The sequence below is a fragment of the Grampus griseus genome, assembly GCF_964374135.1.
Source record: "Grampus griseus genome assembly, chromosome: 17".
Lineage (NCBI taxonomy): Eukaryota > Metazoa > Chordata > Mammalia > Artiodactyla > Delphinidae > Grampus > Grampus griseus.
In genome coordinates this window covers 38,793,310-38,808,486 of record NC_139011.1, presented here as the reverse complement: position 1 = coordinate 38,808,486, position 15,177 = coordinate 38,793,310, and the positions used below count along the sequence as shown (strand labels likewise).

Below are 15,177 nucleotides of genomic sequence, written 5' to 3'. Positions count from 1 at the left end.
GGGCAATGGGAGAAAATCAGGGACAAAGATGAGAGGAGTGTGCTGAAAGTGAGTTTGGAGCAAAATGCGGGTCAATTATGTAGCCAAATGAAAGATGACTGTAATTGTAAGACATTAAATAAATAAAATTCCACAAGTCCATAGTGATAGTAAACAGAAAATAAAGAAAAACATGTCCTTATTTGAAAGCATTAGAGGTGATTATTATATGCCAACTTCTGATTCTGAAAACTGACAACTAAAGGGAACAAGTTAAGCACTTATACTGCCTTTTCAGAAGGACGTATAGTTCATCACCAGATGATGAGGGTAAGGTCTTCCTTATAGAATACCAGCTAAGAAATGTGAAGGAAATGCCAAATTTAGAAAATCACTATTTTGTAACCCACGGAGGAATATCTGATTTGGGCAAATACCATCAATGGCTGCTAAAACCTTGGGACGAAAATTTAAGAGAACCGGATATTCTCACAGTGACCAAGCACCATCTCAGAGATTACCTGCTGATTGGAAGAGGAAAACCTATCTTTACAAAGGAAAGATCTAGTGATCACCATCTTAACTAAGAGATCAAACTAACAGCATGATAGCGGGACAACCTGTCATGTACCTTCTGAAGTGACGTCTTATTAAGCACACACCTCATTTACACAGTATTCTTGCCAAAGGTGTTTCATCCAAATCCTCAGTTTTCAAGAAGTACAGAAGACAGAGAAAAAAGTTAAATTACCCCACGAAGCAGCAATCAGACAAATCCAGAATGTGGAACAGCCTATAAGACAACTGGCCTAACTTGTTTAGAAGTTCAATGTCATGGGGGAAAAAAACTGAGTGGATTATTCTTGTTTTAAAAAGAATGAAAAACAGCAAAATGCAATGCCTGAACATTATTAGATCTTGCTTTTAAAACTGGGCTTCCCTGGTGGCGCAGTGGTTGAGAGTCCGCCTGCCGATGCAGGGGACGCGGGTTCGTGCCCCGGTCCAGGAGGATCCCACATGCTGTGGAGCGGCTGGGCCCATGAGCCATGGCTGCTGAGCCTGCGCGTCCGGAGCCTGTGCTCCGCAACGGGAGAGCCCACAGCAGTGAGAGGCCTGTGTACCGCAAAAAAATAAAATAAAATAAAATAAATAATAAATAAAAACTTTAATACTATAAGATAATCTCGGGAGCAATGGAAAATTCTAAATACAGACTGGATACTAGACGTTATTCGGGAACTGTAACCTTCTGCAGTCTGATCATGGTTTTGTGATTGTGTAGGAGAGTAACCTTATGTTTTTTGAGATACATGCTCAAAAGGGGTGAAACAACCAATTATTTTCAAGTGATTCAGCAAAATATAAACATACAGACACATGAATAAACGAATATGGCAAAAAGTTAAAAATTACTGAACTTAAATGGTAGGTATATAGGTGATCACTGTACTTTTCTATCAACTTTTATGTGAATTTTCATAATAAAGAAGTTCGAAAGAAAAAAATGTAGGGTCAGATAACGAAGGGCCAGTCATGAGCTTCTTAGGATTTTGGACCTTACTCCTGAAGGCTCTGAACAGATGACTGACAGGATCAAATTTACACCTTAGAAAGATTATTGGCTTAATGCATTCACTCCACTAGCATTTACCACCTACACCAAGCGTTGAGTGAACCCTGAGTTAGATGCTGTGGGAGATAGGAACACCAAAAAGGCACTGCTGGCCAGAAAAGTATTTACCATAAACAGAGGTGAGACACAAAACACGGAGCACGGGTAGAGCTTCCTTGTCAGAAGAGGACGGGGAGAGCTGGGGAAAGCGCAGATGCACACGCCTCCAGGTATTAAGTGGTGTTCCAGGTCACCAGCACAGCCACGCCACCCCAAAAAGGATGAACCTACAAGTGACTAAGATCTCCCAGCAATTCTAGACTTCTGATTTCTTATTCCTTGATGGCAGAACCCCACTCCCATGAGAGATGCTGAAAAGTGCTAGATTTCCTTGAAGAAGAGTGTGGGAGTGTGACCCATTTCTGGCCCAAGGGACCTGACTCAGGTCCCCTGAAATCCACCAGGGACTACCAGCAAAGATTTTCTTCCCTGATAAAGACAGAGAGGACCCCTTTCCCCTCCTTCCTGGTTTAAGTGCAGCCAGATGAGGATGTGGTGCTTGGAGCTAGGGAACCATGAGGGGGACCCAGAGCCCTAATATCCCTGTGCTACTGAAGCAAGCCTGCAACTTCCTATCACCCAACTTCTTGTTATGGGAGAACTTCCTGTTATCTTTCTTTCAAATCACTCATATTTAAGTATTGATACTTATAGCCCCAAACCTCACTCAGCCTCCATCTGCAGCCATGTGCGTCTAGAACCAATCCTGACCCTGGGACACAGCAGTTAAAGGAAGCCTCGGCCACAGTCTAGGTCACCCAGGCCATCAAGTCACTGCCCCTAGTTGAACTCCACCAGCAGCTGCAGTGTGGGATGGTCAGGAAGGTTCACATTCACATGTCAACTCTGATTGACTGGCAGTGACTAAGGTGCTATGCGGAGGGTTCTGATGCACCGTGTGAAGGGTGAAATACAGGTTCTGTGCAAAGAAGTGCCTAGATTCCTGTGCCAGATACCTGCCCTGGCCTCACGTTTATCATCGCATGTATGCACGGAGTTTGGAAGCAGAAGACCTGAGTTTGAGCCCTGGCTCTATTGCTTACTGGTTTTGTGATTTTGGTCAAGTCACTTAACCTCCTCGAGCCATCTTATGGGATAATTGTTATCACTGAGATAATGAAAGTGAATGTGCTTTGTAAACCATGAAGCGCCATGTGTGGGAGTTATTTCGTCTTATATTTGTCAAACCTCAACTGAGGACCAGGTTGATAGGACGTAGGGAGAGGAGGAAGGAATTCAAGGTTCCAGCCTTGGACACCTCACCAGAGGGTGCTGATCCGGCTAAAGAAGCAGGACTAACACAAGGTCAGAGTTTCAGGTGAAGGTGAATCAGCAGAAGTTGAGTTGTGAGCCTAAATGGTGAAATATAGTTGGAGAAGATGTCAAAAGCAGAAGTGAAGATGCTAAGGACAAAGAGATAGAAACCACAGACTGGAGATGGGATCTCTGCTTTTTTTTTTTTTTTTTTTTTTTTTACTTCTTCATCACCAGAGGGATATGTCCCCATCCAGCGGTTAACAGTGGCTCCCCAAGGCTGAGGACCTCAAGGGGTAAGAGGGTAGAAGGAGTTTCCAAAATCTTCAGAGGGGCAAAGGGGGGTGTGGTCCCCTCCCTAGGTGAAGCCACCCCAGGGCAGCGTGCCTCCTTCCCTTGTAGCAAATCAGTGCAGTAAGACCAGAAGGGGAAGCCCAAAGTGTAAGAAGAGACAGTCAGAAGTAGATAGACTTTCGGTAAGCTACAGGTAGCAAGACCATTTATTTTTCTCTTCCCCCCTCCCCTATGGCATAGCACAAACTCACGACATTCCGAAAAAGCCCAGCAAGTAACAAGTTAAGAAATCAGAAGGCCTTTTGCAATAAAACTAGGTGAGAAAGGGGTAAGGGACTCTTAACAAGAATTACTCCAAGAAGCCCTTACTCTCCAGGTTACTAAGAGTCTAAATTGCCTTGTGAAGTCTGACCTAGAGGCCAGAGAATGATCCCCCATATGGATCTAAAACACCCGCCAGCCCCATGCAGGAAAAGGGGAAAAAAAAAAAAAAAAAAAAGATTGACGACAATTCCAAGCAAAAGCTGAGAGGAAGCTGAGACCCAGAAGCGGGGCAGAGTTCAAAGCTGTATTTGTCCATCACTTTATCTCTAATGTCTACAACAGAGATGATGAATGAATGGGCCTCTGGGGCGGTGAGGAGCCCCAGATCGGATGGGCTCTGCAAGGTAGTGAAGGGAGGGGTGTGAAAGGGGCCTGGGAAGTGGAGGCTCCACGCCTGTGAAGAAGCAAGTGTGCGAGAGGAACTGGACAGAGCCCCTCCAGTTTGTAGCCCCAGAGGACTCTGCACAGGTCTCAAGAGGACGCTCACACCTGAAGGACAGGCTGCCCTTCATACCCTTTTGCACTCCACCTATCACAAATAGCGAGGCTCTGGGTGTTTAATTTTTTAGTTGAAAACATTCAAAATTGGGAGATTCTACATATTCTGATTCCCCCCATTCCTTTTTGAAGATGGAGCGACACTAGGCCTGCGGGCCCCCAGGTAAACGATCCGGCACTGCCCAACAGCTGCCCCAATTTACACACAACACCCACCTCTTCCCACTGCTCCCAGACACACACACAGGTAAGGCCGTGAAAACACAGAGAAGACGAGCACCTGTAAGCCCAGGAGAGAGGCCTTCAGAAGAAACTAACCTTGCCGGCACCTTGATCTCAGACTTCTAAGCCTCCAGAACCGGAAATAAATTTCTGTTAAGTCATCCAGTCTGTGGTATCTTGTTATGGAAGCCCTAGCGAATTAATACATACATCCTTACGAAACAAATATGGGCCACTTCACAAATTTAATTACCAGCCTAGCCCTAAGGCATCTGAAAATACACTATGTTTTAAATTCATTCTTTCATTCAACATTTGAGCACCTACTATGCCCTGAACACTGCACAGTTATTGATTCAAGCCCAGTATCTTATAAACCAATTTTATTTTCTTGTCATTTAACAACCCACTTCTGATTTCTTCTAACCATTTTCTGCTGGGAAGCTTTATGTGGCATTTGGTTGTCTGCTGCTGATTCTCCTGATTAATGGAAAATGGTCTTTGTCACGAATCTGTTACGAACGGTATCAGAAATCCTAGTTCTCAACTCCGGCTAGACATCAGAATCATCCGGGATGTTTTTAAAATACCTACACCTGGATCAGTCCCTTCCTCCATTCTGATTTAGTTGGTATTTGTGAGGAGCTCTGCCAGGACGTGTATATTTCTTTAAGCTTCCCAGATAATTCTGATGTGCAACCAAGACAGCACTGTTATTCTAGTTTGAAAGTTCCTTGAAGGTCACCTCCTTTGCTACTCAAAGTACAGCTCGCAACCTGCCAGCACCGGCGTCACCTGGAAGTGTGTTAGAATTGCAGAATCTCAGGTTCCACCCTGGACTACTGCATCAAAATTCATATTTTAACAGGATTCCCCACAAAATTCAGAGGTACTCTAAAATTTGAGAAACACTGGATTTCCACTAGAATTACCTGGAAAGCTTGTTAAAAACAAGACTGGCTGGCTTCTTCCCAGAACCACAGAATCGCAATCTCTGGTATGGGCTTGGGAATCAGAATTTTATATATGGTTAACGTAGCTAGTCACACATGGGCCTGAGGCTTAGGAATCACTCCCGTACGCCATAGCATACATCCCCTCAACTACCCAGCCTCTGCTTAACCTTCCAATTCTTTTTTAAAGATAAAAAAATATAACAGAGAAACAGGCTTTTATTTTTTCCATCACGCATGCAAACTTACAACTATTTAAACTGTTTCAGAACAAAGAAATAATTGCATTATTACCAGCGTGTCAATTACCAAGTAAGACAACCAGTTACTGATTACTGTTGGGAGGTTATTATCACAGAACACAGCAACAATTTCCAAATTATACTTTCAAGCCCAGAGTTATATTATGAGACCAGGACAAGCTGATAATTCTAATAGTCACACAAGTCTCCATCTTACACAGGAAAAAAGACTGATGCTCTGGTGAAAGATCTCAAGTAAGCACCTCATCAAAGACTGGTAAGTCTTTATCAACAAACAGTCTCTCTTTCCTTTTGTGGATGCAGGGAAAAGGCAGCATCCCCTTCATCTCTTTTTGAGACTTCTTGTTAATTCCGAAGACTTTCATTCTAAGGCCCACCTCTGGAACTTCATTCGTTAACACGAAAAGCAAAAAACAGACCTGATGTGATAATGATAGTGCACCCCACCACTATCACCACCAACACAGAGTCCCAATCTCCCAAAGCAGTCCTGGTTGAACTGGCACAGGATCTTGGACTTTTGATAAACAATACAGGCAGGGAGAGGGAGACACAGATGAAACCAGGTTGATCATAACTGATAACTGATGTAGCTAGGCGATGGGCACACGGGGTCCAGAGACCATCCTCTCCACTTCTGTGCATGTCTGAAAATGTCCATAACAAAGAAGAAGAAGCTCAAAAAAAAAAAAAAAAAAGGCAGACCTGTACAGTTCTATTTTTCCATTAAGCAAAAAATGAGGAAAATGGTTAGATTTACTTAGAGACAAAATAAGCAGCATATACATTAATCTTCCACATACACAAGGCCACACCTAGAACAAAAGAGAAAGCATCCAAAGTAACATTATTCTGTTTTTGTTTGTTTCTATGATTTATAAAATCCACTAATGATGAGAGAGAGACTGGACAAAACTTTGGGCATACCCTCACCTAGGCGTCGCATTTGCCCACAGCCCTTTAATTCTCCCGTCCCCACCCTGGGGAAGGTCCCTCCCCATCCGCTCCAACACTGAGAGGCAGGCGTGTTCTCCCTGAGGCTCCTCAAGCCATTTCTATCTGCTCTTCCAGGCCCGCTCCACACCAGACTCATTCCCACTCTGTGTTTTTGCCCCAACTCCCCTGCCCAAAACACCCTCTCGACAGCTCTGAGTCAAGACCTCCCTAGCCCCTGGGGAACTCAGAACAAGGTCTTCCATAAGGAAAGGGACGCTGGTGGGTGGAGGGCAAGTGTAGACACAGTCCTACTTTCCCACCCTCAGGGATAAGGGGGAAAGAGGGCACAGGTGAGCCTGGGCAGGGAGGGCCCAGATCAGCTTTTACAGCCACAGGAAATGAGCCTTGGAGATTCAGAACAGGTTCCGCCCACCCCCATCCCCATGCCCCAGGAGACAGCCTTGGGATCCCCCACCCTATAAACCAAAGCCTACTTCTACGGGTATTTGAGGGTAGAAGCCAAGAGAGCAAAGGACTGCTAAGGGTGGGAAAGCTGGGGAATGAGGTTCCAGAGGGCGAGACGCTACCACAGAGGAGGAAACAGCAGGAGGCAACTGGGTCTTAAGGGACAGAGGAAAAGGTCGGAACAGGAGTAACCCTGGTTCACGACACTGCTGCCTGGGGGGTTATCATTCTAGCAGATGCACAGCCATGAAAAGAGTTTTCAATATCAGAATTATAGCGTGAACCCAGGAGTCGGGAGCAGGGTCTGAACTCAGACCCACTTGGCCTTCTGGCTTCCTCTACCCTCTTCCAGCCCAGTGTGTGCGTGTGTACAGCAAGTCCCCAGCTATCTCGCTACCTGTATGTAGAAAACCCTGGTTTTACAATTGTTTTGTTTTCTCTTTCTGAGATGCGGTACTACTGAAACAAAAAAAAAAAAAAAAAGGAAGGGAGGGAGGAGTGGTAGACAGGACAGGGAGAGAGGGAAGGGAGAGAGGGAGGGAAGGAAGAGTGAGGAAGGAGGCGTGGAGGTGTGAGATGAAGTAGCCACAGGCCCACAGATCAGAAACACCTCTTCCCCAGCAACCCCACTATAGCACTCTGGTCATGTGTGAGGAAGGGATGAGGGGAGTTGATAATCAAGATACCTAGATTATACGTGAATCCAGTCCCCACCCTCACCTGGAGCCACAGCCTGATGACAGTGAACACATGTCCATACATACCAGCCCGCCCATCAGTCCGGCAGCCAGGAGGGTTGCTGGAAGGCTGGGGAGGGTAGGTGTGTGTCTCATACACCAGCAGGGCGCCTGGGTCCACAAGCAGTTCTTGAGGTCCTTGTTGACCAGGAAGCCAACTGGGGCCGATAGCAACCTAGACAAAACTCAATGGCCTCATAGTGACGGGTCATGGTGCAGACCCTGACGAAGGTTCACCAGGAGAAGGGCCCAGAGGCAGGAAGAGATGCATGATGGTACAGAACACACGGCATACTGCTTCTCACCCTTAACCTCATCTGTGTCCAGGAGGACAGCATGGGCCCCTGGCCAAAGCCAGAGATCTTGTAGATGGCACCTTGGCTGGTGACCCCAGAGCCACGGAACAATCAGTTCTGGCTGATGGCCAATACCATGTGCACAAGCTTCATTTTGCAGTGGCAACAGAAAAGCTTGCCATAGATGGCATGCATGGTCACATGAACCAGCCCAGCAAGTCATGGGCCCTGAAGTAGTAGAGCTTAAGGATGCACTGGTCCTCTTGTTGGATGACTCATGAGTGTCCACGTTAAAGACAGGTGGGAAAGGCCAGAGCCAAGAACAGGGTCCAGGCAACGTAGATAAAGGCAGCACACATCTGAATCATGTGTGTTTAACATATAAACAGTAGGGGTGAGGTCACGTAACATGTGACACTAACATAAAAAAGCAAGAATGCCATGGGGAGGCAAAAGAACATAATCATAAACACCGTATTCTTGTAACTGAAGTCCAAAGGGAACACAGTGCACAGAGGTCAACATGAAGAGAAGGCAGACAGCCAAACACATGTGGTCAGCCGGGCACGGGTCCAGCAGGAGGTAGTAGGGAGACTTGTGCAGAATCAGTTGGAATTGTTTACCCCAGGCTCTGGGGTCTCCACTGGCTGCCTTGCTGGACATGGCCTGCCCTCCTTTCCTTTCTCCGCTCGGGCCCCTTCACTCATAAGGTAGTACTGCAGGGGATTGGGCCACAACTCCTCGTTGATTATCTCCACAATCTTGTCAGACTCAATGGAGCTGTGGTTTGAAAACCACCCAAAGAAGCTCCGGGTGTCGTCTGGGTTCCCCTGGCTTAGGGACTGAAGATCGTGCCCTGGGAGCCACTGGATTGGAGTAGAACGAGACACCACCTGACCGGAAGGACCACACCCATATTCCTTGATGAGCACCTTATTTTGGAAATAGGGGTTGCGGCCAAAGTAGAACTTGATCTTGTAGCCCAATCTGGCGAGGCCAAGCTCTTCCACCTCCAAGCTGTTCAAGTAGCTGAGTGCCTCTTTATCTTGGTTGTTCAGAAAGGATGCGAGCTGGGGGTGGTTCTGAAAAGCCTGCCCCCAGAAGCCCGGGATATTCTGGATGAGGAGGTTCCTCCGCTCTAAGTGGTGCAGTCGCAACTGCCCAAACTTGCGGGAGAGCCGCAGGTAGGCCCTGTCCGCCTGGGCGTTCATGGTCTCCAGCTTCAGCTGGACGTTCTCCAGTGTATCCATGCTGCCATCTGTTGCCGGGGGCCCTGACCCTGCATCCTTCTCCACCTTCTTTTCCTCTACCACTGGAACGGAGGCAGACTCCCCAGTGGTCCCTCTCTTCGGTTTCCCAACAGCTACGGCCGGAGACGCCCTCCCCACTGCGCTACAGGAAACTGGGGCCTTCTTCCCAGCGGGGCAGCGTCGATTTCCAACGCGAGGGACATTTTTCGGCCTTCCCATGGGCCCCACGGTTCCCACGAAGACAGTGTCTGTCGGCAGGCGCTCCGAGAGGGTTGTGGCCTTCCCCGGGTCGGGCCTGGCTGCGGCCTGCCCGCTATCCCCCTCAGCCCGGGCCCGGAGCGCGAGGCCACAGTCCAGGGGGAGCCGGCAGGCACCCTCTTCCCCGGGCCGGCGGGGCGGCGCGGGCTCAGCGGTTTCAGCGGTTTCCAGGCCACCCCAACCCGCGCCAGCCTGCACCTGTGCCTCCTGGGTCTCCTCCCCGAGCCTCTGGCACTGTGGGGGGTCCGGGTCGCGTGAGGCGTCGTCAGGAGTAGCGCGGACTCGGCCTTTGGCGCGGCCTTTGCCACGGTTTTTAGCGCGGCTGGACTTTTTACCCCTACTTCGGCCGCTCATGATGGTAACGGACTCAACTTCAAACGCACGCTCCGGCCTGCGGCCCCTGGCGCTTGCTCGCTGTCCCTACCGAACGGGCCTCTCCATGGCAACCGCCGACGTCACGACTGCACGACGGTACCGTAGCGCGAGGACTGGATGCGCCCGGTGATTGGCTCCAGTGCCGCAGCTGCGCACCAGCCGACCCTCACAGACGCCCCCACCCCCATCTCACCCCAGCTCGCTCTCACTGTTCGAGAGGGCAGTCCTTTCGTTTAGTTTCTTCTCGTTGGTCTCAGTTGTGCCCTCGCGGTCCTCTTATACAAGACACCCTCAAGACAGCCATCATGTCAGTTCCCCTACCATATACTTTCTAAGCTAAATATCTAAAGTTCCTTCAGTTATCTTCTGTGATATCTATCATAATGAAACTGCTCCTGGTCTCTATGTCTCATCTTTGAAAGCCTTTGCTGAGGGATTTGCCCAGGTACCTTAACTCCAGGGACTTTAAAGGTAGGTACCGTAATGCCAGGCCACAAAGCGATGTGATACGTGGTGGGATGTTAGTACTAACTACTTTAAAAAAAAAAAATAGCAACTGCTATTTTATGAGTATCATTATGTGTCAGGCACTTTACTATGTGCCTTATATGCATTTTCTCAATATGTTAAGGAGGTATTGTTATCATTCTCATTTTCCAGATGAGAAAACTGTGGCTCAGAGATGCCGAGGAACATTCCTGAGGTAATGCAATAAGGCATGGAAGCACAATTCTAACCCAATTCTGACTCATAACCTTTATTTTATATTCACAGGTGTCTAATCCTTCCAGACCTGCTCAGCTGTAAATTACTGCGTTAGCGCTTAAGAAGGCCAGCCTTGCCTGTTAAACCAGCATCAGCCGAGCACCTCTTCATCCTGGGACCATGACCTGAGTCCTCTAGCTGCCTCAGGCCTAATTTACAGAGCTGGGCTATCACTCAAGGTATAGGGCCAGGAGTGAAGGATACAAGTCAGAATTCCTATAACTGGAGTAAGATGGGAATGTGGTCAGAGAATTATTTAATTATCATTCAAGGAGTGGAGCAGGGCTTCCCAGGTTAAAGTTCAGAAGCAGACCCTCCATAGTGGCAGTGAGGAGGCCCTAGAAACTTCTTAGAGACTGCAAAGAAACAGCCAGACAACCTATTGCGTGTTCACAAGAGAGCCCTGGACCATGCTTTTACTAGCTAGGTGAAAGGACCATGAAATAGTGAAGCCAGTGATGAGGTTATGACCAGTATGAAAGTTTTCAGGTTGTCTCTTTAAGTTCAAAGGGAACAAGAAGGCCCTTGCAACCAGCTAACGGAGAGGTAAGCCCCAGCGTCTCTGGGTTCTCAATACCTCTTACACTCATTACTCTCTTATACTCTCTTGTGGTTGTGGCCCAGCAGCCTGGCATCACCTGGAAGCTTGTTAAAAATGCAGAATTTCAGGCCCTACCCCAGACCAGCTAAATCAGAATTTGACTTTTAACAAGATCTCAGTTGGTTTGTATCCACATTAAAATTGAAGTATAGGAGACAAGGAAAAAGAGGAATTGTTTGATACAGTTGGGCCTTACTTTAAACCAGCCCGATACAAACGACTCTAACTTTCCCAAAGATTCTACAATAGCTTGCAAGGCTCTCCGTGATCTGCCAAGTTCCCTCCCTGCCACTACCCAACTTACCTCTCTGACCTCATCCTCTTGTCTCTCCCACCCCCTTCCAACTACACTGGCCTACTTACTGTTCTTCAAAATTCTAGGTAGGCTCCTGCCTCAGGGTCTTTGCACTGGCTCTTCCTTCTGCCTTAAATGCTCTTCCCCCAGATATGGTTTACCACCTTGGCTGGCTCCCTTCACACTTTGCTCAAATGTAACCTTCTCAATGACCATCCTATTTAAAATTGCCACCCAGCTCCATCCTTCTAACTCTGCACTAACTTTTTTTATTCCTTAGCACTTGTCACCTTCTAACACGCTACCAATTATTTATTACGTGTATTATTTAACTGTCGCTCCTCACTAGAGTGTCAGCTCCATGAGGGCAGGGATCTTTGTTTTGTTCACTTGTGACTACAACAGTGTCTGATACATGAAAAGCTCTCAATAAGTGAAATAACCAATCAAAGGAGAATTTTTTAGAAATGAGTTTATAAATTGATTCTGATTCTGAAGTCAGAATACCCCTCTTTTCCCCACAGAAGCAATTTTATAGACGAAGGTTGTATACTCAAATCAATGCATGGAAACCTATCAAACTCATAATTTAGCTAAAAAATCATCTTTTGATATGGGCACCATTCAGGGACAATCTTAGGTAAAAAATCTAGAGTGACACATTTAAAAATTAAATTAGGGGAATTCATATTTGACTTAAAAGGGATTAAGCCAAGGGTTACCTTAAACTCTTGTTGAGGGCCCTTTCATAATCACTTCTTCCCAAGGTCTTCCATGGTCACTCCAGACCACAGTAAGCAGCCCTGTCCTTGATCTTACAGAGAAGTTGTTAACTGTAATATATTCATTTAGCAATCAGAAATGCAGTTTTTGTGCCAGTCCTTGTACAGAATTACCTCTTAAGCCAGATAACCACAGTCTGGAATTCTCTGTAATCTCGGGGGGAAAAAATTAGCTGAAGCAGCCACTATCCCTCTGTAAACTGCAGAAATTGATAGATTGGCCCACTTCTCAGAGCACTAACAGTTGGACCTGTTGTCAAGAGCCTTAATCCAGCATCAGCATCTGCGTCACGTAACGCTCACCCATGACTAAACCACTGCAGGATTAACGTAGGCTGGCCGCTGCAAACAGTGTTTATTGTACAATCTGCTTGAGCCTGTTTTCATCATGTCAAAGAGATAAGCATCAGGTAAAGGGAAACAAATGTGAGACTAACACCTTATATAAAGATACTCCTCTCCTCCTTGAGAAGCTGGCCTGTGCTACTGAACTGAACTGTTGGTTTTCTTTCGAGGTATTGATATTTAATTTATATGAGACTATATCTTGGGTTCCCAGTTAGATAGTAAACTGTATAAGGGTAGAGACTGTGTCTCTTTCTTTTATCCCTCAAAGCACCTAGCGTGGCCCTTGCACATACTAGTAATTATAACAAAAGTTCACATTTATTTTGTACTTTATACAGTACCATGTTCTAATTCACCGAATCCCTACAACCATGCCATGGGTAATATAATTATACATACACATACGTGTACATACACATTCATATATAGATAAACTAATACCTATATATATCAATTAGTCATGAATCATTTTCTATGGGGTGTATATGTGGCATGATGATACTAAACAGAAGTGAGTTTCATTTCAACAGTCCAGGTTGAGAATAAAGCATCTTCATTTGCATTGCATTTGTCATAAGCATTCTATGACTATTACGAAGGAAATACAAATTTACTCTCATGAACTCAGAAATCTGGAAGCAATTTGGCCTTTTCCCAAAAATTAGGCATTAAATCCACAGTAATGTAAGCATTTAATTGATTCTTTTAAATAGTTGATCATTAGCAAATATTTATTAAAAACTCATAAAAACACTTTTCAAAATATTAGAATAACTAGTCGTCACTTCTGTTCTCTGAAAATTGTACTTCCTCCATTCCTTTTAAGGTCTGATTTCCTCCAATCATAGAAATTAACAGGCTGGGAAAAGACATTCCAGTCATCCAACCTATTGCGCAGCCAAGAGAACAATGTTCCCCACCGTCTCCCTGCCGAAGGGCTTGAAGATCCCAGATGACATTTTTTAGCCACAAAGGTTTTCTCTTCCCCCAAGGAGATAGTTTGAGTCTGTTAGATCAAACAGTGAGTATTGCTTACTATAAGACATTTTGCCAACTAACCCTCCCAGATTTGGAGGATCATAGAAAAGGAGTGGCATAGGGAATATTTTTCAAAGCCAAGGAGGGAGAGAAAAATCTGCCTCTTAATGGTAAATTTCAAAAACTATTTGAATTTAACATCTTGAATAATGTGCCTAGCTTCTTCCCAGTTCCCACTCACAGCCAAAGACCAAAATTTTGCAGCATCACCTAAGTTATTCAGTTCATGTCGTATAAGTAGCTGTAAAATATTTTTAAATATTGACAGGTGTATTCTTCCTTCCTGGCATTTTCTTTTTACCCTACAACATTTTCACCATAAAAATTAGACCTTTAGGCTAAGGCTTTTGTTCTGGAGAAGGGAAAATACTGAAGAACCCAGCAAGAGCAGAATTTAGCAACTCAGATTCTTCACTTTGAATTTCAAAATAGGTTCTTGAGAGGGGAAGATACAACAGCATTGAAAGAGAAAAAAAAATTTTTAGCTCTGCAAGAGCAAACCTGGGAGCATTAAGGGCATAGAGTTTATAATATAAACCACAAAGGAAGAAAAACATGTGATGATATACAAGCCAGATCTCCACCACACAAAGAGGAGACTAAAACCTTTCCTGAGCTGGGGTTGAAGAGCTTGGGGAAAATTTAGAGAGTACATTGTTGGTGCAGGATCTATAGAAAGGAACTCTCACAGTTACCCCTCCAGGGGTCAGACCTCTTAGAGAGCTAGTAGAGTCCATCCTCACTGGAAAGATAGAAATCTGAGAGTAGGGAGGACTAGTTCCCAACTTGAAAACTGGAACTCAGACAAGAAATCCTCTTAGAGGGCTTCGTTCCATCACAAGGATAAGTATTGCCAAAGGAAGGTCTTTGAATTTTAAGTGTTTTAAGTGATAAGTTACCTAGTTATTTGAATTGCCATGTTTAAGTTCATCTGAACTTTATAAATTGCTGCAACTATGAAAATTCATACCCATTACAATAACATTACCTAGACCAGACCCAATATCTAATGGGTTTAAGCCATGCAATACCAAAGGCAAGGAAACTTAAGGGACGGGTGACTTCAAAACTCTTTAGAAGATAAATGGCATTGATAATTTTAGAAAATAACAGAGGGTATTAAAAAGAAGCCTCATAAAACATGGTTATGATTGCAAAAATCAAAAAATTTATGAAACTCCAAGCACCAAATATGAACATTTTCACTACAATTTAGGGGGGGACCCTAAAACAAAAGTAAGTGCTGTCCAAGGTGGTCTTCCATTGACTGGTTATGTGTTGAACTTAGAACCATGGGTGTACCCCATTTATTGCAGTTATTACTTTTAATATGTAACTTAGTAATTTACCATACACTTGAATTCCACCTCTGGTTGGGTTACATATGCAAGTCTTTGTCTCCAACCAGATCAGAAGCTTTATGATTTACAAAGGCCGATCTTGCCTTCTATGTAAGCTGCACAGTGCCTTCTCTGAATTACCCCACAGTCATCCCCCAATTTCCACACAGCCCTCATCAATTTCCAAAACAAAAATAAGCTGTCCTCAGTCAACACCTCTACATGTCGTCTA

The 15,177-nt window shown here is 45.3% G+C and overlaps 1 protein-coding gene and 1 long non-coding RNA gene across 3 annotated transcripts in view; both read right to left on the bottom strand.

The window, feature by feature from the left end:
• The window catches only part of LOC309835608, a 224,387-nt gene that overhangs the window by 81,488 nt on the left and 127,722 nt on the right, over positions 1-15,177 (bottom strand). The gene's annotated exons all lie outside the window — the stretch shown is intronic.
• On the bottom strand, positions 5,417-9,808 carry TSPYL5 (TSPY like 5). Of its 2 annotated transcripts, none has more exons than XM_082674883.1 (2): positions 7,625-9,808; positions 5,417-6,274 (listed from the first exon to the last, which is right to left on the bottom strand). In XM_082674883.1, exon 1 carries the CDS (start codon positions 9,753-9,755, stop codon positions 8,499-8,501), a length of 1,257 nt encoding a protein of 418 aa, XP_082531009.1. In that variant the 5' UTR covers positions 9,756-9,808; the 3' UTR covers positions 5,417-6,274; positions 7,625-8,498. The 2 variants fall into 2 exon arrangements, with proteins under 2 accessions (XP_082531009.1, XP_082531008.1); XM_082674882.1 differs by having other exon boundaries at positions 7,581-9,786.